The 26,387-nt window shown below is 34.1% G+C and overlaps 1 protein-coding gene across 1 annotated transcript in view; it reads left to right on the top strand.

Moving 5' to 3' along the window:
* Positions 1-26,387, top strand: part of LOC118199247 (guanylate cyclase 32E-like) — an 876,682-nt gene that overhangs the window by 817,271 nt on the left and 33,024 nt on the right. Inside the window, exon 16 of the mRNA XM_085815399.1 lies at positions 2,174-2,314. Coding sequence (XP_085671525.1) covers positions 2,174-2,314 — 141 coding nt within the window. The remainder of the gene's footprint in view (positions 1-2,173; positions 2,315-26,387) is intronic.

The raw sequence follows: 26,387 nt of genomic DNA, 5'->3' as shown, positions 1-26,387 counted from the left end.
ACATTATACGGGTTATCCTTTGTAAGGGCTAAGAAAGCTTTACAATCTCCATCACCAATATAATTAACGTAACGAAGACTATACTTTTCTTCGAATCGCGAAAACATACTCAACATGCCATTCGCTTCCAATTGCATAGATGAGCCTGAATGATTCTTATTGCATACTTTGTTATGTTCTATTTTCCATTTCAAATAGCTTTCTTTTGAGGATATATTTTTTTCCAGTCTCACAACCTTTGTAGTAAGAACTTGAAACATAACGATGAATAACTTTACCCGTTTCACCACCAATAACGGAAGTTAACCGAAATGTGAAGAATGACCTCTGGTTTCCCATGTGCCATTTCCGCTAACGGTCAAATCTGAAGAAACAGTCATTTTTATTTCTTCGTCAGCTGCTATCTTCATACTATTTTCCACAATATTACGTGTAGCAGCATGCATATGACTCACAATTTTGTGGTATGACTAGTGTGTTACAGCTGGTGGTAGATCCTTAATTCCACAAAATGTTCTGGATTCTGTCAATCATTTTCCAATACACCTCATTATTAAAGTAAATCTTCTGTTTAAATCAGAAGCATTTTGCTTTTCACCTACAAACTTGGAATTTCTTATAGATGTTAGTGCTTCACAAGAGCAGCATGAAATATTTATTTTTATGGTTAAACCATATACTACTTCAAAAGTAATACTAATTTTATTATGGCAAATATGACAGCATAAGTATTCTTCTAATACAGAAAATAATAAACTTTTAATAATTGCATACGCTTTAAATTCGCTGTCACCAGAAACTACTAAATGATCTAGAAGTTTTTTTGCTGATGCAGAGACATTTGCATCTTTATCATTACTTCTTGTGCACTGATTTCCAAAACAATTATTCCTTTTCTTCGGTCTTTAACCTGAAGCTCTTTTCATATTATTATTCATTTTTAAATTTCAAAACAAATATCTTTACATAAACGTTTACTCAGAAAAAAAAAAAAAAAAAAACTTGATACGAAAGACCGAAATAGAAACATTCAAAACGACGTTAGATTCAGCGTGGAAATAAGAATTATCATGTAAACAAACTACCAGCATTGAAGTTGAGTAGTTGCCATCCTTCTTCCCCTACACCAACAGGTAATTAAAAAAAAAACAGTATTAAATATTTCTGTGTATAATAATAAAAATATGAGCTCGTATACAGCGTAACCAAAATGTAAACAACCACCATATTTATCCCTTTACACAAGCGTCGCTGGTTTACTATCCGATATAAACTTTCATAACTCAAGAAATAATCCGAATTTTAGAACGCAGTTTTTTGCATTTTGTTCAGAAATATTCATATATTCATAAAATGTAAAAATCTGAAAATCGATTTTTTGAAGATTTAAAGGTCCTGTGCCCTCTTAAGATATGTCAAAATTATTCGTCAAAAGAATAAATGATGTGATTATGAAGCTAGTAGGGCTTTTCGAAATTACAGTCATCTAATACCGAATTGTGTGGCCTGCTGTATTTATCATTATTTAGGCCATGATTAAAATGTTAATGGGAGCCTTCTTTCAGTCGCAACTAAATCATGATATATATGATAAAAATTAGTAAAATCATCTTTGATGAAAACTGAACTAAAATATTGTGGCGTAGATGAGGGTATCTTACAAATGAACAGGCAAGTACAAGTCTAAACTCAAGACTTTTTATTAACTCGAACTGAAAGAAGAGCTACTTAGATACAGCTGGTGAACATGCTGAATCATTCCAGACTTGGAATGTTCTGGAAGAATAAGAAGGAAGTTTACATAAAAACCAGTTATCAGGCATCTTGCCGTTGATGGGTTTCGAGTCCTGCGCCTTCTCCGCTAAGCTCTGAGAAGCTCGGTCGAAAAGAGCAATTTTCGCTACAATATAGTATATCAGATGCATGAAGGAAATATTTAGATTATCGACTCATCAATAAGGAAATTGTTCAACATATGTTTAGCGATATTTATTGTTTTTTCTTAGAATAGATGGGAAAATTTTGATCTGAATACTTTATAGTAACTTCAGTGAATTCTAATGCTTTTACGAGTCTAATGATGAATTTAAATAAGCTGTATTCTGCATCATTCCTTTAAATTTACCAAAATTATTGATTTCATTTATTTATTTAACATTTCTGTTTTATACAGGAAACCCAATATTTTCGATAATATGCTAGCCATGATGGAAAAGTATGCTAACAATCTCGAAGCACTTGTGGATGAAAGAACAGACCAGTTGATAGAAGAAAAGAAAAAAACGGACGCGTTACTCTATGAAATGCTTCCAAAGCAAGTATATATGTTTTTTCTGTGTGGTAAAGAATGTTAAACTTGCAATTAAGATAGATTAAGATAGATTACATTCACATTATTAAAAAGAGCTTACATAGTTACTGAAGCTTTGAATTATTAAAATAACAATCACGAAGATCTGGCTAATTACCATTTCAGATTTTTTTAGGGCCCTAGCGAACTGTATGTGAAACGTGCTGTTATTAAAATCTGTTTGCAATACGAACAGCCAAAAATTAAAATTTAGACTGAAATCGTATTAATGTAATCGTAATGTTTGACGTAGAAATTGTTGGAGGGAAATGGAATAGGGAACAGGGTTATCCACGCATTGAACAAAGGACGGAATGGAAGCAACACTGCTCATGAAATTAATGTGGAGAAAAATATTCAAAGCTTCTAAGATAGTGGTTCGTAACCTATCTTGCCTCATACTCTCCTTTCAACATTTCTAGATAATTATTCCTGTCCCTCCTTATGAAGTTAAAAAAATATACATATGCATTTATTAAAACTTAGATTATTTTCTTAATATCTTTTTATAAGTTTAAAAACAAAAAATACAAAACAATTTTAATACATATTTAATAAACTTAAATAAAATTAGCTTTTTATATTCATAAACAAACTAAATGCTTAAAAGCTAAATTAAAGGCTGCCTACATCCTTTCCTAAAACTTTGAAATTCCTCTAGGAGAAAATTTTCTTCTGGGTGAGAAATTCTATTCTAAGAAAACTGAACTGAGGGGTGAATTATATCGAACGATAAATTTGGCCTGCACAAAAATCAAAATTAATGTTTATTATTTAAATAACCGAAGTAATTAAAGTTTTGTTTTACTTCCTCCTGCTTAACATACCATATGCGCATATCGTGTTCTGAATTTCAAATATAATACATTTGTTCTGTGTATGCAAAACCTTATCCATCATGAATTTTAAAAATCCCCTTTGAACGAAGACGAAATAATTCATCTTTATAATTTGATTTTATTGTAAACACATCTATATTTTTTTTGCTTTTATTGAAACCACATCTGGTTTCTGATAAACACTACAATTTTTGCAGCAAACACTGCAATTATTACTATACTCAGTATGGTAATAGCAATGCTTTGGAGTGTGTTTCAATGTAACTGCAACCAGAGTTCATTTTCTTTCCTTACTTGTGCTAAATATCATGCTGAATTTCTATATTTGTTTATTCTCAAACTGCCCAAAGCCATTTCCCTCAAGCAAAGATTTTACTCTTTTAAAAAAAGGTTCGAAGAAAATCAACATAAGCTGTCGGAATTTATTCTTCTATCTGAAGATTTTGAATGCACATATCTAAAATGGTAGGCGATATCTTTTCAAGATCTTAGCGAAAGTAGCTAACGATTCTTCCTTTCTTTTTTGACTTCTCATTTAGAAATTTGCATAATTACTAGTCTGAAAGAATTTCACTTTTATCGAAAACTGTAATCATTGAAAAAAAGATTTAAGTCGAGCTTAAAATTTAAGATTTTTTTTTTTAATTACCTGTTATGTTACATTATAGTATTAAGTGAGTCATTATCGATTAGTGGGAGTTAAAACTGCAGGTTCTGAGATAAACTACAGCATGTTTAGCTCTTTTGAATATATTACTTGAAATATTAATTTTCAAACAAGGCGGAGTGTATGTCTGGACGTATTAAAACATCTGAGAAAATAAACACTTGTCAGACTTCAGTTTAAATGTAATTAATTCTTGCAAAGGAAATCACAAAAGAGCCTTAATTATTTTGAGATGATAGATTTTGGGATAAGCAGTAGCCCAGATGGGTAAAGTGGTGACTACGCTCACTGCTGTATTGAAGGACCCGGCTCAAACCACGGAAAAAATATGGACGTAGTAATTTGCCTGTCCCTTCATCGGAGGCAACAGTAAACCACGTTTTAGGTGCCTCAGTAATAAAGGGACCACAGCTTTCGGTCTTAGTAGTGGTTAACACTTTTAAACTACGACATCCGATTACTAAAAAAAAAATGTCTTTGGAGTGAAAGCTAAGTTCAATAGAAAAATGCAAAAGGAGGAAGAAATTTAAATTGCGTGAAAGGATGTGAATATTGTCTTATGAGCATAAAAAATTATGCCAATCATAAGTAAATCCAACATTGCCGCTACGCTTTCCCATTAAATTGTTCGACGTAATGTTCTAATAACTTATGTGCATATAAAATCATGAATTGCCACTAGTCAGTAATGTTTGTACTCTTTTTGCCCATAATGAATAATAGTTAAAAATAATATAACAAAGAGAAGTTAAAATAATCTCTTATATTTTAAGAAACATGATTGGTAAAAAATTGTAAATAGAACTCTTTGTTACATACTTCACAAAATTACTTATATTCTTCTCTAATAATTTACAGGAGGCAAATAATTCTTCACGTTTTACTGCTGATATTAATTGACTTCACATAAACCAATTATCTTTGCAGCGAATTGGATTTTGATTCTGGAAGAAATTTTCTGCCTTAACGTGTAGAGACATTAAATAATTTTAGAAGCAGGCAAGATGAAAAAATAGCAAACGCCTTCGCCAGGAATCGAACCACAGACCTCTGGAATACGGACCACTACATAATGAAGGCACGCCAGGAAGGCGGGAGAAATACCTTATAAACGTGTAGCTATAAGCACATATTTACCATTTACACCATTTATCAAAACTGGCACAAATACTTTTGGGAGCTACTTTTCAGTCATTTACAACTAGATGGGATATTCAGTTTGAAAATCTTGAAAATATTAGTTTAATTTTCTTATTCTGAGTAACGTAACTTAGGACATGTAAAATGTATTTTTGGGCTCATTTTCTCTACTTCATCTGCATTAATACGAGAAGTTACAAACGGGCTTTACAATAGAGAATCTCGCTATTTTGAATAGAACATAGAATATTTATAAATGGGTTATTTTCAATATTTTATTTTCAAAATCATATAACAGTCGGTAATTAATAATAAAAACTGAACACTCGTAGCGAAACCAAATCCGCCCACACGTGAAGAAAATTAAAACGCATTAGAAATGTCTTCTCTTAGAATACGCTCGTGATCACGCCAATCTGTTTTCTACAAAGTGAAAAATCTTCACTTGTGTTATTGGCTTGCGACATTCACACATCTCGTGATTCCATAGCATTGCGTATTTAACTGCCCCTGACATCGCCGTCCTCATTGGTACAATAGTTAGCGATGCTGGCTGTCGTAACTTTGGGCACAGGTTCGGATCCCTTACTACGCATAGAAGTTAGTAAAGTGTACAGTGTTTTTGCTTCATAGGTGCACCTAAATTTTTGTTTAGTCCACATTCTATTGGAGTGGTTTGGTGGTGGAGAAATTAGGATGGATCCGTCCAGGAGTGTTCGCCTTTAAGATTATGGCGGAGTTTTACAGTTTGTGCGGAGGCTGCTCCGTTCACTTCTTCCCCCTTCTTTCCATTTCCTATTTGTTCACTAATGTGACCAAATGGGAAAAGGAAAATTGGTACACTATACACTAATCATATGTTTAATGACATGACCTATGGCGATGAAATTCTTACGGAATCACTAGGTTCATAATATAGGAACTTAATATTCATGAACATATTTGTGAGTTACTGAAAGAAGTAGTAAATATGTGCATTTCAAAACTGTTTTCCATATGTATTTTCATTTACATTTATTCAAAATAGGTGGTACAACATAGTTCTGATTAATAATAGTATGTCTCAGGTGTCCTACAGACTTTTCTCTCTTATCATACCGTCTCACAGTCGTGCTAAAATGAATATGCGATGGCTGTAGCCACATTATGTGCCGCGTTGGCCAAGTATTACGTACGTAACACATTTACGAAAGTAAATAGGTGCTTGTCTCTTCGTTACTTCTTTCAGTCATACATCTTAACTCTTGGAAGGGCAACGGTTATTTACAGTAACAGTCTTTTCTATTGAACATCTTACTCACTTGTGTGAGTGGTTTTGAAGACTGACCGTTTCGGAAGCTCCCTTGTAGCTCACTAGATGGCGATCAAGAAACAAAAGCCAGTAGTTGATGCAACAATTCGTCAAGAAAATAAGCATCAGCCATTGAAGACATCACGAAAATGTGCACTCTGTAGCACCATGAAAAAGCCTGCTAGAACAGTGTGGGAATGCAGCACATGTAAAGTTGCACTGTGCTTGAAAAAGAAAAAGTGCGTTCATGAGTGCTATAAAGATTGATTTATAGGGATGTGCTCTGTGTGCGGTGGTGACTGACACTAACCACCAGAAGTGGTAATTTGTTTTAAGCGTCTTAAACAAAATATGTATAATTGTCGCAAAAAATTTCATTGTAACACCTGATACAGTAAATAAAACAAGAGTTTTACTGAACAAGTTAATTGCCTTTTCCTGCCCCTCAAAGATTTAAGGCATAAAAATCATTGAATTTATTCATACCTGTTTTAGCAAGGTTTAAGCTCCAGCCGGTCAGGGAAGGGAAAGTAGCACATGCCTAAATGTGTAGCAGACTCAGCGAAACCATCTACTGGTGTTTGCTTCACTGTGATTGGTCGGCTCTTATATCAGGTGGCACAAAGTTGAGAAGTAGAATATTTAGGTAAAATCCTTAAACGAATTTTTCTGTTGTAGCAAGGTCAAGTTGCCTAGAATTGGTAATTGCCTAGCACTGAAACTTTATAATAAATGTCATAACCTATACTATTCCCCGGATTGCTATAAACAAGGACAGATTATCATCTTTTCAAAAAAGAACAAAAATCCAGAAAACCCTCACTTGTACCGACACAGAAACCTATTATCAGTCATGGGAAAACTCTTGGGAAGATTGCTGATCAACAGAATCAAACATCACGTGCGCAAAGACAACAAAATCAGTATGCATCAATATGGTTTTAAAGCCTAAGAGCTCAACTATTCACGCACTCGATGCTGCACTCTCCCAAATTCACAGCAATAAAAGCAACCACATGCACTCAGCCCTCCTCTGTCTGGATTTAAAGAATGCATTCAACTCTCTCTGGTGGCCAGCTGTACGGCAAGCCTTCAGGGAGATGCAATGCCCAAGAAATCTCTACCTCTTGACAACCGACTACCTACAAAATAGAATCAGCCTAATTGTTTATAACAACACTGTAATCTCCAGAAAGCAAGCAAGAGGATGTCCTCAGGGGTCGTGTATGAGCGCAGACCTCTGGAACATTACCATTGATCACAACTGGCCAAGTACACCGGAGTTGTAGCGTTCATTGTACAAGGTAGCACGCGGGACCAGCTCTAAGATAACTGCAACACCACGCTCAGCTTATTTAATGACCTCTGCAATAGTTTAAAGCTAGAAATTTCACACATCAAATTCCAAGCAAATCCAAGCCTGGACAAACATTAACAAGGAAACCTATCCTGCGAATTGGCCAAAATAGATTAAAATGCATCAAACCTATCAAGTATCTTGGTCTAATTGCAGTTCAAAAATTTACCTGGATACCTCATCTCCAAGCTAAAAAATTAACAACCCTCAAAATGGCACACGCACTAAGATCAATGAGATGTTATTCCTGGGGCCTCAACTCGCATATTATGAAAATGCTGTTGACAACAGTCGTAAATAAGATCATCACGTATGAAGCTGCCATCTAGGTCCTGCCAATGACGGCTAGGAAATGTCGCACTCTCAATGGCATCCATTCTTAATTAACATCACCCGTGCGTTTAAAACAACCTCCACCAACGCCCTACAAGTTCTGGCAGGCCTGACTCCTTTGCCACTTCAAGCTGAAATTGAATTCTTCAAAATTCTCCAAAATTCTTCAGCTGAAGAAATCTGCAAGCTACAATGATATAATTTTCAATTCACAAGACTACGAGGATACACCACGGAAGTACATTAGACACCCGAGTAACTTTCTTCATAACTTGCACTTCAACCTCAACAACCCTCCACCATCTACTAAATTCACAGCATATACTGATGGATCGAAGATGGAGGACAAAATAGGCTGCGGAATCATTATAAATTCCGGGACAAAAACCTACACTGATCCGAATCGTTTGTTCCTCCCCCTTCTCCTTCGTTACTCCGATACCTTTTGGAACTGAAGTCAATATTTGTTCATGTGTTACGCCCCTAAGTAGCTCAGTTACCGTCAGACATCAGTTGTAATATTTTTATTGCTATGGATTATTATTTGAATAAAAGTATCTTTTAAAGAAGGAATACTGTGATAGCTACTAGAATTTTATGCATGAATACTTTTCATTTGTTATGTTCGTACTCTAACCGCCTTCTTTGGAAACTAAATTACTGGCATATTTTTACCCTCTTGATTTTTTTCGGACTATCAAATTATCAAAGAAAAGAGAAAAAGAGGAAATACATTATTAGTCAATTTCCATTGAAAAATCCTCCATAAATGCATCTTTTTTCGTAAAAAAAATAAATAATCATCACATGCTTTAACATAATGAACTAACCATTTATAAAGTCCCTCACAAAGGCATTTCTTTTAAAGCAGCTAGCCCTCGCATGCTATATCGTGATAAATTGACTAACCAACTAAAACCAACTCATTTTATACGTGCGAAACAGCATCTCTCACATCGCTTTAACTGGTATGTTCAGTTGCATTGCAAAACAGTAAAAGAACCAAAGTAATGTGGCGGCCTTTTACAGCAGATTAGTAGGTGTATAAATGCAATAATTATTTCTCTATTGAAAGGTGTTTGTGATGGTTAGAATAACCTTCTGCAGATTTGGGTAGAGGCAATAGGCCAAAACTTCCCTGCAACACTCAGAATTCAGATTTTCCTGAAACAGATTTTGAGGTATTCATATCATTTTTGCGATTAAATTAAAATTTATCCCATCAGGTACGCAAACCCCAGTTATCAATCTAGTGCATGAAGAAACGAAAGGTCGTCAGTCCGAAAGGCCATGAGAGGAGTTGACTGAATTGTTACAAAACATAAAATCATCGTATTCATTTTATATAAGGAATGTTAGTCTATTAAAAATAAAATACAGTGGATCTTTTCTAAGCTGATTTCTATCCACAATTCCAAGCGATTTTCGTTTTCGAGGGAGCTTTGAAATATCCTTATTTAATGTTACTGAAATATCTTACTCTAAGTTTAATTTCTTGATATTTGTCAAATCCAAGGGGGAAGAACGGCTGATGTGCGTGCGAAATATTTGATGTCGAAGTTAATGCGAAAAATTATAGTAATTAGGTCCAATGCGCAAATAAAATGTCTTGCCACCACTTGAACATCAGTTTTCTATTCGATAAAAAGCAATATGCAGGGAATTAATAAATACGTAGCATAAACAATTAAGCAATATGATAATACAAGTACTTAATTATCAGTATCTAAAACTATTCGTGCTTTAGAGCGCGAATACTAACCCCTTCCAGAAGCTGCCAACTAAGGAAAGGGGACGACACGAGGAGATTCTTTGTATTTTTAATTTTTTTAATTTTAAATTCTCTGACATTTTTTCCTTACTTTGAAAACTGATAAAAGTAGAAAAAACTATAATGATTTTTATAAATTTCTCATACATGAAACATATCGTATAGTGTTCCTGTTTTCCAGTCTCAAATTTCCGAGTAGAAAAGGACTCTTAATCTCTTCGTCGGTAACCAAAATGGTACTTCTTGAAGAATGATACGAATATACTTCTTGAAACACAGCATAATGTTGCACAAAATACACTTTATAATTTGCTTTCTTTCAACACAGTTTTCAGAGGACCAAACATTTTGCATTCATGACTATGTATTTGATTCAACATGTTGCAATATTATGAAAATTTAAACCCATTCTGTTACAGTTTCTGAAGCTGACAATGATATTTAACTAGTTATTCTCTTATGGGCTGTGCGATTAAATCTCAGAAAAATAAAAACGCTGATAAAATGAATTGCTGCAGTTTCGATTCCCAGCAGAAGAATCGGTTGGCTTCAAGGATAAGTTTCCTATATGCATAAGTATAAATAAGCACGTTTCTCTTATACATTTCTCATGAAAATCATCATTTCCTTAAGCCAATACGTTTTGTTCTTTCCCTGTAACTAATTAACCATTAAACCAACTGAAACATCTGTACTTTCATGATCAGTTTTTGTTCAGCTTGAAGCTGTTGATAACGTTATCTACGCTCATTTTAAGACACAATAACACGCCGAATAAATACTAATTCAGAAGTCAAACAACAAAAATCAGCGTTAATTTACAAAATTTTCACAGGACCAGTTTCGATGGTTTTACCGAACCATCATCTTCAGCTGCGAAACCGCAAATGAACAAGATAGGAAATAATGTTTAGATAAGATAAGAAAGCCTGGACAAGAATAAGCAAGTGGCGCCATCTGTTGGCGAAACCAGAACTAAAACATAATTTCTCTAAAAGCCGAAGGCAAATTTGGATTGGAATTAGGATCGTTAACTAGAACAGAAAGACTTTTATGAATGTAAAATGCCTCTAGAAAATCCAGTTCTCCAATGGAAGATGTTTTTTGAATAATTTTGGCAGCAGAAAAATTGAAAGTGTGATTTTCGGACCAACAATGTTGAGCAACAGAAGACTTCTGTGTTTCCTTTTTTCTAACATATGCCTCATGTTCTTTGACGCGAAATTTTAAGGCTCTCTTAGTTTGGCCAATGTAAATTAAACCGCACTGGCAAGGAATCCTATAAATACCCTAGGAATTCATATCCGGAATGGGGTTCTTGAGTATAGAAGTTGGAATTTTATTGATGGGAGAGTAAACAACCCGAAAGTTAAATTTCTGCAAAATATGTGCAACTTTATAGCTAATTGATGGAAAGAAGGGAATGACAACAGAATTTTTATAATCTCCTAAAATAAGAGTGTGGCTTTTAGTGTGTTGAGATGAGAATTTTTTAACTGCTTGATTAATAATGTTGGGTGAAAAGCCCCTGTCAATAGCTATTGCTTTTAAATAATTTAGTTCTTCATCAAGGGCTAGTTTGGAGGAGCAAACTTGAAGAGCACGGAAAACATAGGAATAAAATGAAGCTAACTTTTGTTTAGTCGGATGACATGATTTAAAGTGTGGTGGAAGGCAAACCGATGAAGGTTTACGGTAAACTGTAGTACTGAAGTTGGATGTGTTACGTGTGACCAGAATGTCGAGAAACGGAAGAGAATTGCAAGTCTCAAGTTGAAAAGTGAACTGAATAGCAGGATCAATAGAATTCATTGTTGAAAGAACTCTATTTAAATCATCTTTATTACTTTCAAACAGGGTAAATGTATCGTCTACGTAGCGGAACCATGCCGGGAAGTTTAAAGTTTCAAACAATTTTGATTCATAATAATGCATGTAGATATCAGCCAGGATGGGACTGAGGGGGCTTCCCATGGCTAATCCCTCAGTTTGCTTGTAATATTTATTTTGGAAAACAAAATGTGCTTGTTTCAAACAGAGTTGAGTGAGAGAAATTAGCTCATCAATTTCGATGCAAGAGAAATGAAATTCGCGAAGTCTGGTTTCTAGACATCTTAATTCACCCTCCACTGGGACATTGGTGAATAATGATTTTACATCAAAAGAAACCATGAGTAAATTACGAGGAGAAATGTTTTTAACCTTTTTTACAAACTCTATTGAATTTTTTATGGTGTAAATGTTATTGTCTAATAGAGTGGAAAATCTAGAAACTAAATATTTAGCTAATGGATACGAGGCAGTACCTAAATTTGATGCAATAGGGCGGAAAGGAATACCACTTTTTTGAATTTTGGGAAGAGCATATAATCTGGCACAATTCGCAACAGATGGGATAAGCGAATGTTTTTAGTTGCTTGAAATGATTTGCGAAGATTTGATCGCACTTTTTATTTTGGATAAGTCCGAAGGTGAAGGATCTTTAGGGATCGGATTATATGGTCCTTCGTTTAAGAGTTTAGTGACACCATCGATGTAAGTGTTCTTATCCATGACGACTATCTGGCCACCTTTGTCGGCCTTTGAAATGACAATATCCGGGTTAGAATGAATCTCGCGCATTGTAGCTCTTTCTCTCGCAGTTAGATTTGGTTTCAAAGGTTTATTATTGAATTTCACATTATGAGCGATAAGATGCCTAATCATTTCTTTCTGTGAATCTGAAACTTTACTGAACTTGAAAGCTTTTTCGATAGGAGCCAAAATCTTTGGAATCGAGGGTTTACAGGTTTGTGAGAAGTTAAAATTATATTTTAGAATTCTCTCTTGTTCTTCTGAAAGACTAACATTAGAAATATTAACTATTGGCTTGATGTTTACAATGGGAAGATTTTTTGAACTACTTGGACTGGAAGACTGTAAAAGAAGTTTTTCGAATTTAACTGCAAGGGTGTTTTTATGACGGTTAACTGCATTCTCCGTTCTAGACCAAGACTTTTGTTCAAGGCCAGTGAATTTTGGATAAGTTTTAGCGAGTTCCAGATGAAGCTTATAGAGTTCATGTTCAATTTTGGACAATTGTTGACGTGTATCCCTTATCACGGACCGAAGTAAGGCAAGTTTGCAATTTAACAGAATTCTTGAAACGCGACCAATTGTCCAAAATTGAACATGAACTTTATAAGCTTCATCTGGAACTCGCTAAAACTTATCCAAAATTCACTGCCCTTGAACAAAAGTCTTGGTCTAGAACGGAGAATGCAGTTAACCGTCATAAAAACACCCTTGCAGTTAAACCCTTGCAGTTTTGCTTTACTAAAGTAAAATAATAAGCATCTGCGAAGAAATGCAGTACGTGATTATTATAGTTTCCAAAGAAAATATTAGAAATACCATCTTAAAATCCAGTTATATTTTTAGAAAGATTGTTGCCTGAAATATGCTAGAGAAAAGAGCAAAGGTTTCCAGGATGCAAGATTTATCTGACAGGTGGCCAATTATTTAAAGGAGTAAAAACATATTTTTAATAGTTGCGCATATAATCTCAATGTTTTACATTCAGAATACATAACAATATTTTTTTGTTTTATGCCGTTTTGTGCAAAAAAGTGCATATATTTTTTGAGAAAAGAAATGAAAACTGCGATACACTTGTATTTTGCTTATGGGTCTATAATATGTATTTTTCTGTGAAAATGTGTAACATTATTGGATCTTTCTTTTTCGCTCTCTCTCCCGACTTTCTCGATTGTGTTTATCGTAGTAATTGCGTTTTTGACTTTATCTTAGCGTTTTGGCACTGCTGTTTCTTTGCTTTCAATTAACTCTGCATATTAGCGTATAAAATATTATGCACGCAAAATGTATTTCGTTTTTAGAGGAGGCCTTTAGCAGTTCGTAATATATTTCAACATAATGAATAAAAAATGTTTCTTTTGTCCCTACCAAAAGAAAAGGAAATTGGCAATATAAAAGAAGGTGGCATAGTTCGATAGACAGAATACGCTTTCTCTTTAGATTAAAATAAACTACATTTTTTCTTATATTATTAGATTTAAAAGGAAAATTTTTGTACCAAATCTCTTATAGGGAAAATGTCATAATTTTAATACTTAGATTTAAAACTAAAATGCTTAACGGAAACAAGTTTTCAAGGCTTTCAAAGGCATATCTGATATTTCGTGCATTTAACTCACTTAAGGCGTTTAAATACGCTGCTCTCTTATATAACACAGTTTCGTTAAAGAATTATTAGTTAGAATAATTATAAAATCTTTATTTATCAAGTTAGAGAGTTTGCTTAACTCAGATGAAACACAAATCAAAGTTAACCAACGTTCATCGACTTTACCGCTCGGCCGCTGGTGAGACTTGCCTAAGAGAATGGATGCCGTCGCGAAGGACTTGTTAAGAGAAATTGGCTGGATATACACGTTACACACTTCCCAATGTAATTAACTGCATCAAAAGTTATTTATGTTTTCTTTTTCCAATGATTCATTCTCCAGCATATTTCTCTCTGTTTAAGCTTCTGTATGCCTTAGTTTTATATTTTCCACTATTTTGCTACTTGTAACTGTTTCATTGATTTCGTTTCCTTTTAATCTTTCAATTTGTAGAAGGTTATATACTGTAACGCATTATCGATTTATCTTTCGATCAGATGTTTCAATTCTATTCCAAAAGCGGAAGAAAGTGTTATGATCTGTCGAATCATCTGGCACAACTTCACAGCATAATTACACTCACTCGTTTTCATACTAACTTTACAAATATTTATAGCATTTCCTTAAAATTAAAAGTCAATAAATAAGTTCTTCAATTTACGTTTATTTTTATAAATTGAATGAAAATTTATCGTCATAGTCTGTCTTCGTAGAAGCTCATTAGTGCGTCTTTTCTCTCTGTAATTTTGCAGAATAAGGTTCCCACCAGTGTTCCTAAATTGCACTAGAAATGTAAAAATATATTTAGTGCTATTACTTGAATGTAAACAAAATATAAGGGGATGAGATGCGATGAATTGCAACCAAATATAATTTCTGCCTTCAGTAGCAATTCCATCAAAACCATCAGTTTTGAATTGATTCAGCTGACAACCATTCATTAAACAGAAAAGCATCCATATAAACATTTGCGAGGCCTTATAATAAATGGCTGATTGTCTAAAATTCTTACAAAAAGTAGAATCTGAGCCTTCCTAATGCATTTTTACAAAATGTCACTGACACATTTTAACCAATAATGTTTACTTATCATAATGTTTCTAATATTTTCCAAAACAAAAGAGGGGGTTAAAACTGTGTGACTGTTTTATATTGTACAGTTTATCAGGATAAAGTCAGCACGTAAAATAAAAAAAAAGCATTTTTAGAAATGCCTTTTAAAGACAATGAAGTGAAAATATGCATTTATGATGTTTGGTATGTCCCTCGCCATGAACATACCAGATAACTTTGGCGCATTTTCCATTTTGAAGATCATCCCTCACTTACGTTATTTCTCACGCTATAGCACTCCGGGGCCTCTGTTTTGGAATAAATATCTTCCTGGAAGGTTTTGTTAGCAAAGCTGACTGGTATATGTTACTCACGGGAACATATGCCACCATCCCTTTCCATTAATGCCACTTGACCTAGAAAGGACCAGTGAATATTTATCTTAACTAATAGGCCATGCTTGTTAGTAGCTAAGCATTCTTTTGTTCTGTAAAATGTTTTATGCAAGTGTACTGCATTTTCCTTGAAAATCGAGCCCTGTAGGGATTTCTTGAAAATCGATTCTCATCTGTAAGTATTCATGCAAGACTCACATCTCTTTCGCTTTTCACGTGCCCATATCTGTCCATGATTCTTTTATTTTTATCTCAGTGCAGAAGTTTGCGTATTCTTCCCTCAGTCATTAATTTTACTTTATTCAACAGATTAGATTTAACGCTTGGCTACCATCTAAATGCTCATCTTTAATAATTTTATTTCACTTTTTTAACTATGTATCACGTATTCTTGGATATGCATTTGGCATTTATATAATTTTAAACGTTTATAAATTGACGACGCTGTAACTGAAGTTACGACCAACTCACTGTCCTTTTTCCAAAACTTCTTTTAACCTTTTATCTGCCTAATTCAATAGCAGGTAATTGGGAACACACATATCACTGTTATAAGGAAAAGGAACTCTGCACATTTTATGTTTTTAATGCTCCCATTTGTGAATATATCCGGCACAAATAAATAAATTTTTTCCAATTTATTTGAAGTTTTACTATGTTTTTCGCATCAGGAAGCTAACATCAAAGTCGCAGTGTATAATTATGCTGCAAAAACTGTTAATTTAGAATGAAGATTATAAATACTGGCAATATTAAATATAAATGATATTTAATTTAGAATAAATATTAAATATTAATGACTTTTAATTTAGAATGAATATTAAATATTAATGTTTACTAATGCAAATCAGTTTCATTTAAACAGCATAAAAGAAATGAACAGTTCTTTGAAATTTTAAAATGATTTCTTTTAACTAGTAATTGAATAAAATCGATGATTTATTAAAATTTCAAAAGTGAATTAAATACTTTTTATAAATTATCCGCTTCAAGACAACGGCATGTAAAATTAACTCTTCTTTAGGACTTTTAACTCCGGAAATTCGATTCACAGAAAAATGTTTAAACGATAGTATATGCAATAAAAGTTAAATTGCAGGCATTTTACTTTTCTTTACTCGGAAATGGCGATAACTTTATAAGAAATGTAAGTATTTATATATGAACAATGAAAGTTAATAATTGTGTCTTTTATAGTATTAAATGCAAAATTTAAAGTAACGTAAGGAAATTTCTAATTGTCATTGTATTTCGCTGTTCTTAAAAATTCGAAATTGCTTCCGTCAGTGACTGGAGACATTTGGGATAAAAATATTTAAAAACAGAATATCTTTAGAATTTCCAATAAAGGGTCTCGCGCGCTGGAGATAAAAATGTTTTATTCCCTACAGTATTGCCACTGCTCACTTTGAATGTGTTGAGTTTTTTAATATAAAACTCGTTAAAGTTTTACAAAATATGAAACAGACAAAACAAATTCGAAATTTCAAATTCGGGCTTCTAGGTTCCCATGTTCAAGTAGAGAACTATGTTATTCAAAATTTGATGACTCTAGACACCATTGTTTTTTCACATTGTGAGAAACATTCATACATTCCTGCAGATTCTTCATTATTTAGTTCCTTTAAATATAATACATGTTGACAACATTTGGTAGCAACAACTGAAAACTGATATATCGCATTTCAGTGATTCAATACAAAATGTCGTTTCAAGACTAATAACCCTTCTGGCCTAATAAATAAATAATGCACAGTACTTTCGGAAACGTTACCTGAATTAAAATCTACGAAAATGCATTTTAAGGCTAAATTATTAAATAAGGATGACAATAAGCAATCAGATTAAAATAATTTTGTTGTAGTAACAAAAGTGGGATTATAATTTAAACGCAAACTATTAGAATGTCTTTAAGACGGCAAAGCGCATTAAAATTATGCTGTAGCGCATTAGAATTCGACAGATATTTAAACATTCTCAAAAAGAAAGTAAAATTACTGAATGTTTAAAAAAAATAAGCATACAATATGCATGAAAACTAATGGCTTGGATTATCCGTGTTCTACTTTTCCGGCATTCCTCCGGATAATCCAGAGTTCCCTATAAAGAAAATTTTTATAGATTAAAAAAAGGCAAGAAAATAAACGAAACGGAAATAAATTTATTCCTCCGATGGTTGGAAACATTATCTTGACATCATGTACCACGTAAGTTAATAGCTTTTTATTAGGAACAATATCGAAAACTAGCGCAATATCGAAAACAATATGCCTTTTTGGTCGTTTTCTATTCCTTTCTACACCAAACCATGGATTTAATTATTGTATCAGCATGATCCCATTTAATTAATTTCTTAGGAAACAGCATTCTTTAATAGTAAAAATAGTTTTCTCCTTCCATTCAGTAACCTAGCAATGAACATTCTCAAAGGTAATTTATTTCTATGAATGTACTTTCCTAGGTTGCTGGACTGTCTTTAAAGACCACTAAATGTTTCTTTTATGAAATTTCTTGATTCTGCGCGAGTAAAATGTTTTCATATCATCTTCATTTGATTTAAAAATACTAAACCTTTTTGTTTCTTTCTCTTTTTTATTTTTCTTCTTTCTCCTATTTCCTTATTTGTTCCCGTTTTTATCATTCCTGAGTTTGTATCTACAAAAAACTTTTAATTGGTCTACCTTCAACCAAGACACTTTGAGCCGAATTACTTTGCATTTTCTTCTTATTAAGTCCAAACTAGCTTCGAACTTTTCAAGTTTTAACTGCAAACTATCTTAGCTCTATTAACTATGTTATACATACTTTTACTGTGTTCAAAACGTTCATGGAAAATTCTTACTATGTTCGCACGCGAAACATGCGCTACATTTTTGTCTCTTAAAAGTTATTAGCTTACTCTGTATGAAATTAATTTATGATACAATATGCCCATTACAGATAGCTAAGCTTTGCTTTCTTTGATAAGGAACAGATTCCTGCCGTGTCACAATGCATATTGTTTGCTTTATTTCTCATCTCCTGTGCTGGTTATTCTGTCTTATCAGGATGGTAATAAGGATTCAATATTTCCAGACAATTCGAACTATCCGTATCGACGTGGCGGCTAGGCATTGTACTAGGGCTTCTGAGAATATCAGGAACACCAAAGAAAATGTGTATGTTTGGATGAATGTTGCTTGAAAGCGACTAAGTAATAAATTTTTGCATTTCGAACAGAACTGCGTTATAAGCATTTTCTGCCAAATTTTCTGCGTAAGAATATACATTTAAATAGCTATAAAGTGTAACCGTAAAGCAATATTAGTTTATTTTAAGCTAAATTTCATCAACTCTTTTCGTCACCCGTTAAACGTTTGTAGAGATTACATTCTCAACATTCAATAGCACGAACAGTAATTCAGGAGCTAAACAATAACAATAAAAAGGGATAATATACACGATTATATCAAAATCATTTTAAAACTTCAATTATATCATCTAGTAACTTCTTTAATAGCTAAGAGCTTTATTTATTAGGAAAGCTATTATGTAGTAATACAGGGTGAATAAAATGTGTGCAAAGAAACTTATTATTGACGATAGAGAAGTTAATTTACACTCAGTATATAAAATTTATTACTAGAACATATGTAGCTGAATTTGGTTCTTTCTGTTTCTTTTTTTCTGCACAAACAATAATTCAGTAGCTAAACAACAATAATAAAAAAGGAGAATATACACTATTGTATCAAAATCATTTTATAACTGTCAATCTAGTGATTTCTTTAGTAGCTAAGAAGTTTAATTATTAGGAAAGCTATTATATAGTAATACAGGATGAATCCAATGTGTGCAAAGAAAGTTATTATAACGATAGAGAAGTTAATTTACACTCAGTATATAAATTTTATTACTAGAACATTATGTAGCTGAATTTAGTGCTTTCTGTTTCTTTTCTGCTTTATCTTTGACCTTTTCTCTCTCTGTTACCTAAATAAGATATCTGACAGTAATCAAATATTAAAAGAAAATAAACTTTTTTTTTATTTTAATAAACAGGTGTTCATATTTTGGTGTTTGAAAAATGTAGCTTTATTCATTTGTATGATATTAAAAGAAAGTATTAAAAAAGGGGAATTTATTTGTAGTCCTTTCGCTTTAATGCTACGCCAGGAAATGTAAAACTTCAACTTCAGTACTATTTTCATGCTTCGAATTTATTTTTTCTTCTGAGACAGAGAACATATTTTAATATGTTTCTTTCTTGGATTATGCAGCATTGTAGCAACTATATTTTTAAATATTTCTTTACTGGAATACGCAGCGTAATAGAAACATTCATATTAACACTTTTATTTGCACTTCCTGCCAAAAACATTAATAATCCTCAGCTATCAAATCCTTAATTTCCTGTAAAAGAAAGATTCTCTTCAAACTCGTGATGCAGCTTTGCATTATTTTCTATTGTATTGAAACATTTTTACTACCTCGAAATCAGACCCTTGTAACATATTTATTTTTTCCCTCAGCTACAGGGCTTTACTAATATTTACTACTCTAAATAAAAACTTGGATGAATTAATGTCACAATTTGAGAAACAAATAACAAGGTCTTAGTTAATGCAATACGTGTACTATCAAGTATTTATTCACGTATCCCATTCCTCTTTAATGTAATGGTCATTCGAGGTTCAAGAAAAAGAGAAAGAAATAAAGAGCAAATAACAAAAAATCGTGTAATAAATTCATGCAGTAATTCATGTAGTTTAACAGTCTTAAATATTATAAGACTTAAGCTCGTTTATAAAAAATGACTGATGAACAAAATTTGTTTGCATATTGTTCAAAATCGGAAATGCTTTTATTTTATTTTTTCGTTTTGAGATGAAAATAGACATCATTCACGTTACATATAATTGTACATTGAAGCCGCAGAAAATTTCTGCGAAATTCTAATGAAAAGGTTAATTTTCGCTTAAGTACTAAAGTTAATAAAAACACTGTAGGGTTTATATTTATTTTAACTAACGTTTATTTTAAGTTTAAACTATCTTTCCTGTCAAGCCTTTCTTTCCCCTGGAATTGCCAATGCCGAGCGTGGAGGTGGCTAGTTAGAAATTGAAGAACCACGCGTTTCGGCCTGTGTGCTTGCCTCGGCAGTTTGTTAATCTTTCAACGTAATATTCAGAAGTTTGCTGAATTATCAGCGGTATCTTAGAACGCGGTGAGGTTAGTTACGTTTAGAGAGCCTCGTAGTTAGTCACTTGTTATTATCTCTTTTCAGTTTAATATTTTTATTTTACCGACGGGTCGGCATAGTTTGTGAGCGTCAAGAGCACGCATTTGTAATTTCTAAAGTTGAATAAAAAGGGACTTAAACCCTTCTCAAGACTTTGTCTACGTTCTAGTTCTCAGCAGTCACCATTATTGTTGCATGCAGGTTGGAAGCGCGCAACGTTACATTGGCGCCCGAACACTTGTCGAACTGAAATGGCCGAAAATTGGATGGAAGTTGCTGGACAACAACAAGAAATGGCAAGCCAATTGGAAGGATTTGGATACCTGGTCCAGACGATGAGAGCGTCAATTAAGCCAAACGTCAATTTCGACGGAAAAAATTCCGTGGCGATATTTCTAGAAAGCCTCGACAATCACTTCCAGCTCTACCCTGTGCCTGAAAGACAAAAAGTTGCCATCGCCACATCTGCACTAAAAGGACAGGCCGCGCTATGGTGGAAGAATATAAGCAAATTTTTATTAGGGGAATTCGGTGGCCAGACATATACATTTGAAAATTTCAAAAAATCGTTATTAAAGGCTTTCCCCATAGTGAAAGATCGAGCAAGGCTAGAAGCCGAACTATATAGTTTTTATCAACGGGATATAGAAGAGTTGACGGACTTTATTCTGCGAAAAATTAAGCTGACGGATATGATGTATGGGAAGAAACCCGACGCGGAGATTATTGAAATAATCTTACCAAGATTGTTACCTGCTGTTCAAGACTACTTCGAAATTAGAAACCCAAGCACATTGCAGGAGCTCTTCGAATTGGCGGTCAAGTTTCAAAATCGCAGAATAGCGGAAAAGCTAGAGGGGCAGCGCATTCTCAAAGTATCCGAAGGCAATCTTCAAATGAGCAGACCAGAAATGCAAACCGCTCTTATGGGGAAAAGAGCTATCAAGCTAACTCATCGAAGCTCGAAGGTCAAGGCCCAAAAAGGAAATTTGAAAACAAACGTCTGCGTACCCAGAAGGCAGAAGTTGAAAGGAAAGCTTTAAACGAGTAGAGGGGCCTGTGAAAGCGAGGGTCCAGACCCCGGAAGTATTAAAAAAACCCTCAAAAAGACATTTAAATACGGTCATCGTAAAAAACTCACATCTACCAATTGTTTGAAATATAGATAATAATACCAATTGTTTGAGATATAGAAGTCCTGATTGGCGATGTACCAGTAGAAGCCCTCATTGATACAGGAGCAGAAGGAAATTTTATGAGTGATATTTTTTTTAAGAAGAACTTTAATATGTTTCGATTATTTAAAAATAAAGTCACAGAAATCATAGCAGCGCAAGGACAAAATTGTCAATGTATCGGAAAACTATCTTTAAAGATACAGGTCCAAAATGAAAGCCTTAAAGTATTAATTTTTGTAGTAAAAAATTTGCAAAATCCACTTATTTTAGGTATGGAGTTTTTAAAAGCCGCGAAGGCCAAACTGAATTTTCAGAACAGTTCTATTGTGCTGGAGATGACCGGAGGGTGGTGGAACCAGTGGAACAACCGCAAGTTGACCTTAACCATTTGAATGACCATGAAAGTCAAGCCATCCAGCAAGTGGTGAGTACTTTTTCAAACTTGTTTTCAGAACGGCCTGGTAGCTGTCAAATAGTTACGCATGAGATACAGTTAACTGCCGACAAACCCTGTAGGACTAAACCTTATCGCTATGATAAACAGAAAGAGCTAATCATAGAAGAACATATTCAGGAAATGTTAAAGAACAAAATAATAACGCCCATAAATAGTGAGTACGCCAGTCCAGTCGTACTATGTAGGAAAAAGAACGAGTTTCCTCCTTCGGATAAAAGGGCTAGGAGGTTTGCTATCGATTACAGAAAACTGAATAGTATTACTAAATTCCCAGTTTACCCTTTGCCGGTTATAGAGGAAATTATTAGAAAGATTAAATCTGCTAGACACATGACTATTTTGGACTTAACGTCTGGCTACTATCAAATAGCTATGAGACCCGAAGACATACATAAAACCGCGTTTATAACAAAATCGGGCACTTATGCATTTTTACGCATGCCCTTTGGGTTGTATGGGGCCCCATCAACATTCCAGAAAGCTATGGACATTGTTCTAAAGCCTGTCCTAGGAAAATCGACTTTAATCTATCTAGATGATATAATTATAACGAATAGTACGTTGGAACAACATATTAAAGATCTAGAAGAAGTTTTTAAATTATTAAAAGAGGCCGGTCTTACAATTAACGCCTCAAAATGCAAGTTCGCAACTAAAGAACTTAAATATCTCGGTTATAAAATTTCGCAAAAGGGTATAGAAACACTAGATTCAAAAATAAAAGCAATCAAGAATTTCCCACCTCCCAACACCGCCAAGAAACTTTCTTCTTTCCTTGGGTTATGTTCTTATTATCGGTCATTCATAAAAGATTTTGCTAATATTGTTGAACACTTGTTAGTAATTAAAAGAAAAAAGAGTAAATTTACGTGGACAGCGGAAGCTAACACAGCTTTTGAAAGATTAAAAGAAGCGCTTATTAATGCCCCTGTTTTAAAATTCCCTGAGGGGGACGAAAACCTGGAAATTGCGGCAGATGCGTCGGACTATGCAGTGGGTGCGGTTCTTATGCAAAATGGCCATCCTTTGGCATTTTTTAGTAAAACGTTGAATCATACACAAAGGAATTATACAGCTACAGAGAGAGAAACATTAACCGTATTAATGGCTGTACACAAATTTCGAGTTAATTTCGGAAAAGCGGCATTAACAGTCTTTTCGCATCATGCGGCTGTTGGTAGACTTTACTCGGGGAAAAACCTAACGCCCAGTTTAATAAGTTGGGCTTTCAAACTTCAAGAATATAATCTAATAATTAAATATAAACCGGGTAAAGAAAACAATGTTGCTGATGCACTATTTCGAATAAAACTAGATGATGAAGGCAATGAACTCAAATGGGCTGTGTTGACTTCAAAAATTTTAGATTCTAGAGAAACAATTATTTCTGAATTGAAAACTGATCGAATTTGGAAGGATCTATGCGTATTTTAAAGACCCCGAAAGCTTTGAACACACAGATATCGATGCAATAAGAAGTAGAGCAGAAAACTATGAAATAATAGATAATTTATTATTTTATACGAAAACAACAAACGAAAATCTCGAGTACAAACCAGTCATCTCAGCCTCGCTTCGATTAAGCATTTTGAAGGAATTACACGACGCGAAAACAGCGGGTCATTTAGGGGTCAGAAAGACTTTAAAAAGGGTACGCGAGGGGTATATTTCCCGCAATTATACAAAATAGTAACTGCGTATGTCAGGTCCTGCAATCAATGTCAGTTAATAAATGATATTATTTACAGCCCGGCCGGGTACTTAAATAGCATTAGCGCTACGTTTCCGAATGAAATTTTAGGCATAGATCTTCTTGGTCCTTTCCCCCAGTGTGAGTTAAATAAAAATCGTTTTCTTTTAGTAATTGTAGATCATTTTTCAAAATGGACGGAAATTGTTCCAATTAAACGCGCGTCAGCCAAAACAGTCGCAGATGCATTCTTACACAGATACATTTTAAAATACGGTGCACCGATAAAAGTCATTAGCTATAACGGTAAACAGTTCGTCAGCCAAATATTTGAAAACATATGCACTGGACTTGGCATACGCCATATCAAAATGGTTCCGTATAGACCACAGGCAAACATAGCAGAAAGAGTTAATAAAAACATTGTAAAAATAATTCGAAGTTATGTTAGCACACATCACAAGCGCTGGGATGGCTACATAAATGAGTTAGCTTATGCTTTAAGAACGGCAAATCAGGATACTACGGGAAAAACCCCAGCAGGACAGAAGTTCATTAGGACGGAAGTTCATTACGTCACTAGATAAATTATTCTTTGTGCAACAAAGAGAAGAAGAATTCAAACAAAAGACGTGCAAACATTTATTAACCAGGCGGTTAAAAGCTCGGATACGGCAAGAAATAGACAAAAGTTATATTATGATAGAAAACGCCGTGAAGCACATTTTAAAGTTGGGGATAATGTGTTGAAGCGGAAAATTTCTTTACCAAGTGCCCCAGACAATTTTACTGCAAAGTTAGCTCCAAAATTTGAAGGCCCCTATGTAATTCAGGAAATCAAGGGAGTCGTATTGTACATTAAGAACGAGAGAGGGAAATCTGTAAAGCAAGTCCCGACCAGGTGAAAAATATTATAATCAAAATGATTTTGAAATCCTTAAACGTTTCTTGCAAGACTCAAGCGTAAAAGAAGTAGAAGGTCCAGAAGTAACGTCTCTCGTTCCAACACCCAAGAAGCAGAGAACTGAAGAGAAACCTAGCCCTTCTACAACACATGCGACGGTACCGAAAAGAAGAAATGAAAACTTTCAGACTCCAGCATTTAAGAAATACAGGAAAGCAAAGCCGCCGCGTAAAGAAACCTTGGTAAAGAGGAAAACACCACTTACAACGTATCGCAGTAGAAATTCTACATCGAGGAGAACGCTTCCAGGGCCAGAGAGTCGGGTGCAAACAAGGCCGCCGTTGCCGAGAACGAAAAGACAGCAGGAGGAACGAAAAGACAACCACCAACGGAAGAAATTCAAGCAGGATTCAAGACCGGAGGACGCTAAGACCAGCCGTCCAAGGGAAAAACGGAAAAGACAGCAACCCGACGACTACCACTCCAAGAGGCCAGCATGCAGAGGACGAAAAAGAAAAAGCAACGTGAACGACACTTGGAGGACACTAAGGAGAAGACTGACGTCGATGAAACCTATAACGTGGGAGCAGTTCTGCCAGAAGAGGATGTCGGAGTTCCAATCATCGAAAACTCAAAGATAAGTTAAAATCTTCTATATTTTTTTTCTTTTGTTCCGAAATGTTATGCGTAAATACGAAGTTCTATGTTTTGACGGAAGTCAATGTGTCTCGGTTGAGACTTAGTTTTGTTTTACTTTATTTAGCTAAGGCAAAAGTATTATTTTCTTTAAGTATAAAATCTAAGAACAAGCAGTTTCTGTCGGTCGAAAGACTAATTCTGTTATGTTAAAGCCAAAATTTGGCCGAAGATAAAAATAACTTCGTATTCTTGTATTAATAACAACTTAAGTTTCAGTGCCGCCAGCTTGGCGAAGAATGAGTAAAGCAAAAATTTATTTTTCTCTTATTCATCTTATGGTAAATTGTAAAAATCATATGTATTAGAATTTTGTAAATATACGTAAATACTTGAAAGTTATGTAAAAGTAGAATTTAGTCCAGAAGCATAAAATTTTAGATGCTAAAAGTAAATGCCCGAAAGAAATGAATTCAAATTTAAGTATTAAACTGCAGATAAAATCATGCTTTAGAGCGAAAGCCTGCATGTCTAAAGATGAATGAGGGGGAATTTAGAATGAATGTGTTTTGTAGGGTTCTCCACCTACACTTGAATTTTAAGAATGTTAAAGTAGCTCATCGAGTTGTAGAATGTCGAGTAAGGTGTGTCTATTTGGTCGTTAAATTCTAACTAATCATTGTGGTTAGGGGAAGTGTTGCAATACTAAGACACGAATATTCCCGTTTGACACCACACATGGTGGAGAGCCAGGGTAAAGTTAAATTCATGTTTGAATACTTGAATGAATGTGAATTAAGGAGTAACTAAGGAAAATAAATCGTTCAAAAACAAAAACTTATTCAGTGTCAAGAAAGTGTAAATTATAATGTATTTAGAAAGATACTGATACTTATTCCTTCCAGATGCTGGAAGGAAGAGAATAGATTGATTTCTGAA

The sequence above is a fragment of the Stegodyphus dumicola genome, chromosome 4, assembly GCF_044657685.1.
Source record: "Stegodyphus dumicola isolate Sdum_Otavi_A_Nest chromosome 4, ASM4465768v1".
In the NCBI taxonomy this organism is placed as follows: domain Eukaryota; kingdom Metazoa; phylum Arthropoda; class Arachnida; order Araneae; family Eresidae; genus Stegodyphus; species Stegodyphus dumicola.
The sequence above is the reverse complement of the archived record's forward strand: the minus strand, read 5'-3'. Positions and strand labels throughout refer to the sequence as shown.